This window comes from Sinocyclocheilus rhinocerous, unplaced genomic scaffold (assembly GCF_001515625.1).
Source record: "Sinocyclocheilus rhinocerous isolate Xijiao unplaced genomic scaffold, SAMN03320098_v1.1 scaffold1649, whole genome shotgun sequence".
Classification (NCBI taxonomy): Eukaryota; Metazoa; Chordata; class Actinopteri; order Cypriniformes; family Cyprinidae; genus Sinocyclocheilus; species Sinocyclocheilus rhinocerous.
The window spans coordinates 25448-28738 of NW_015649580.1; the positions used below are offsets into that span (position 1 = coordinate 25448).

The 3291-nt window shown below is 32.8% G+C and overlaps 1 protein-coding gene across 1 annotated transcript in view; it reads left to right on the forward strand.

Annotated features, from left to right (window-relative positions):
- LOC107710797 (differentially expressed in FDCP 6 homolog) overlaps positions 1-3291 on the forward strand; it is a 17102-nt gene that overhangs the window by 3527 nt on the left and 10284 nt on the right. Inside the window, exons 4-5 of the mRNA XM_016515646.1 lie at positions 1498-1773; positions 1853-1868. Coding sequence (XP_016371132.1) covers positions 1498-1773; positions 1853-1868 — 292 coding nt within the window. The remainder of the gene's footprint in view (positions 1-1497; positions 1774-1852; positions 1869-3291) is intronic.

The window sequence follows — 3291 nt, forward strand, 5'->3', positions numbered from 1 at the left end:
ACATATGCTTATTTACATAAAAATATATATGAATTTACTAAATATAACTATATATTTATTTATATTTACATTTTAGACACATTTTTCATGTTTACATATATATATATATATATATAATAAATATATATATATATATTTATGTAAGTTAACTCCGCTATTTAGCATTAATGTTGTTCATTCATTTCAATGTTTTTTAACACTTTCAGTGTTACAATTTAAATGTAATTATATATTGATTTATATTTTAATATTTAAAATTTTTCCCAAATATTTATGTAAATGAGCTTGTATAAATGCAAAAAAAATTATTTCAACCTTGTTAACCTTTTGTATTTTGAAAACCTTTTTGCAATCACTTAGCATTAAATGTTGTTGTAATGTTTTTGAAATGTTCTTCAATGTTAAAATGTAAATAATATAACTAGATATGCATTTACATTTAAAAATATTTATAAATGTATACACCCATTTTTCATATATATATATTCATGTAAATGAGCTCATGTGCATGCAAAATGTATAAAAAATGCATCTTTAGTTAATCTTAATCTTTTGTATAAATATTTTGTTTACCTTTTAGCATTAAGCATTGCTTTAATGTTTTTTAAACGTTTTTCATTTTTTGTTTTGAACATGCAGAATGAATAATGTCGCTGCGAGATCTAGTGAGATGCATTCAAATTCTGCACAGAAATCTGTTATAAACAGATCCAACAGCGCTGACATAGAAAACCAGAAAGGCTAACTGTAACCGTGGTGTTACGGCATAAAAATTCGAATGTTTCGAATTTAAGCTCTTTTCAATGTCTTTCACACAACTATTTCTAGCACTTTAAATCTCTAAAAATGATCAAATTGAAAAAGTATTTTTAATGGGATGACCAAAATATACTTTATATAAAAAACAACAACATAAAATTACCACTATAACCAGTAGATGGCAGCAGAGGAGCACTTATTGGCTTATTAGTCATTCATTTCTACTTTTTGCTTTATACAGTATTTTGAAATTATAAAATCACTGTTATAAAATATCAAATCATCAAGAAATCAAATTTTGTCAACGTTTTTTGTGTGTATGACGTAAGAAAAGTCACAAAGTGCCTTGAAAAACAAACTTTTCTTCGATTTGTGACCGAATCGCACATAATGTGTTCCTTTTACAATCCCTGATGTTGTCGGTCAGTTACATACTGTATATAATACTATAGTAGAATAGTCTAGAACAGAAAACATTTTGCACGTTACTGTTGTTAATAAAAGTACATTTTGTACGCTTCGCAACTCAAGCTCAGTGCTTTACTGTCAAATGTGTATTAGCAAAAAAATAAACGTGTAATATTATTAATGCAAAACAATAGTAATTTTCTGATTAAATCGTCTTTATTTTTAATGCCCCCACACCCTTAGCTGCTCCTGGAGCCACCATCTGCTCTCACATGTTAGTTACGATAAGTACGCAATCGTACGATGTGTGTTTTTCACGGCGGTGTTCAGGCGGAGTATCTGCTGAGGAAGGTCAGCAGCGTGATGCCGGTGGAGCTGACCTGCGTGGAGCTGGAGGAGTTTCTGTCGCAGGATGGTCTGAGCGTCTGGAGCTTTCTGGACGTGGTGAACGCGGCCGGCGTGAGTCGAGGACTGGATGGAGAGAGCATCGGCGTGGCTGTGGAGAAGGTCTACAGGGAGATGGTGGGCAGCGTGCTGAAGGAGGTGCGAGCATCTCATCTACTCACTGCATCGTTTGAGTTTCCATATCATAGAATACCAGGATATGCATTTATTTAGCATTAATGGGGAATGGAGAGTGAATGTAAAACAACTTGTTTGCTCACAATTAAACTCCACAGAGTAGATTAAAGGCGACAGATGTCAGGTCAGAAATAAGGTGAGAATCAAATGATACTTTAGCGGTTTAAGGTAAAGTATTAGTAAGATAGAGTCCAACAGAAAACAAACAAAGCTACACTGAGCGACAAACACAAACCACACAGCAGCACGCCAGACAGGAACAGGAAGTGATCTGCAGAAACATCATTAATTCACAACAAAACATTTACAACCATATGTGACCCTGGAGCACAAAAGCAGTGTTAAGTCGCTGGGGTATATTTGTAGCAATAGCCAACAATACATTGTATGGGTCACAATTATACATTTTTCTTTTATGCCAAAAATCATTAGGATATTAAGTAAAGATCATGTTCCATGAAGATATTTTGTAAATGTCCTACCGTAAATATATCAAAACTTAATTTTTGATTAGTAATATGCATTGCGAACTTAATTTGAACAACTTTAAAGATGATTTTCTCAATATTTAGATTTTTTTGCACCCTCAGATTCCAGATTTTCAAATAGTTGTATCTCAGCCAAATATTGTCAGATCCTAACAAATCATACATCAATGGAAAGATTATTTAATCAAATCTCAGTTTCACAAAATTGACCCTTATGACTGGTTTTGTGCTCCAGGGTCACATTTAGTGTTAAATAGTTTGTCAGTGTTGACATTTAATTATACATTCTTTAATATTTAAATATATACACCCATTTAAATGAGCTCAGACCACATACTGTAAATATATATATTAGTGCCGTCAAACGATTAATCGCGATTAATCGCATCCAAATGAATAGTTTTTGTTTACATAATACATGTGTTGTGTACTGTGTATATTTATTACGTATATATAAATACAAACACATGCATGTATATATTTAAGAAAAATATGTTACTAGGAGGGTAACGTTTCACAAAGTTCACAGTTCGGTTCGATACGATACAGTGGTGTCGCGGTTCGGTACGTTTTCGATACGGGTGGGGGGTGGGGGGGTGATTGCTTACGTCGCAATGTTGGGAATATTTCTGTTTTAAACCATGAAGGCGAGCCAATGGATATCACAAACAAGCAACGTGCAAACTTTGCGCAAGAGTTATGCCGATGAACGTCTTAATCTCAATCAAATCACTGCAGAGAGTGAAAGTAAAAACAGAAAGATGGAGCTTTCTGCATCTGACGACGAGAGACGAATCTACTTCAGCATATGCGGATAATGGTATATATAGCTAACTGTTTTCATTTATTCCCTTAATATTTCTCTTGTGGCCCGTACATAGTGACAAAAATAAGAGAAGAAATGTATTTTGTGTTAAACATGTTGTTTTTGAAAGTCGGTGCTTGAAATAGGCTAAAGCTTTTTATTTAATTTATTTTTATTGATGACTGCGGAGTTAATATTTTAATTATAGGCCTATAATTCATTGTATAATAGACCTGTTTTAAAACATTT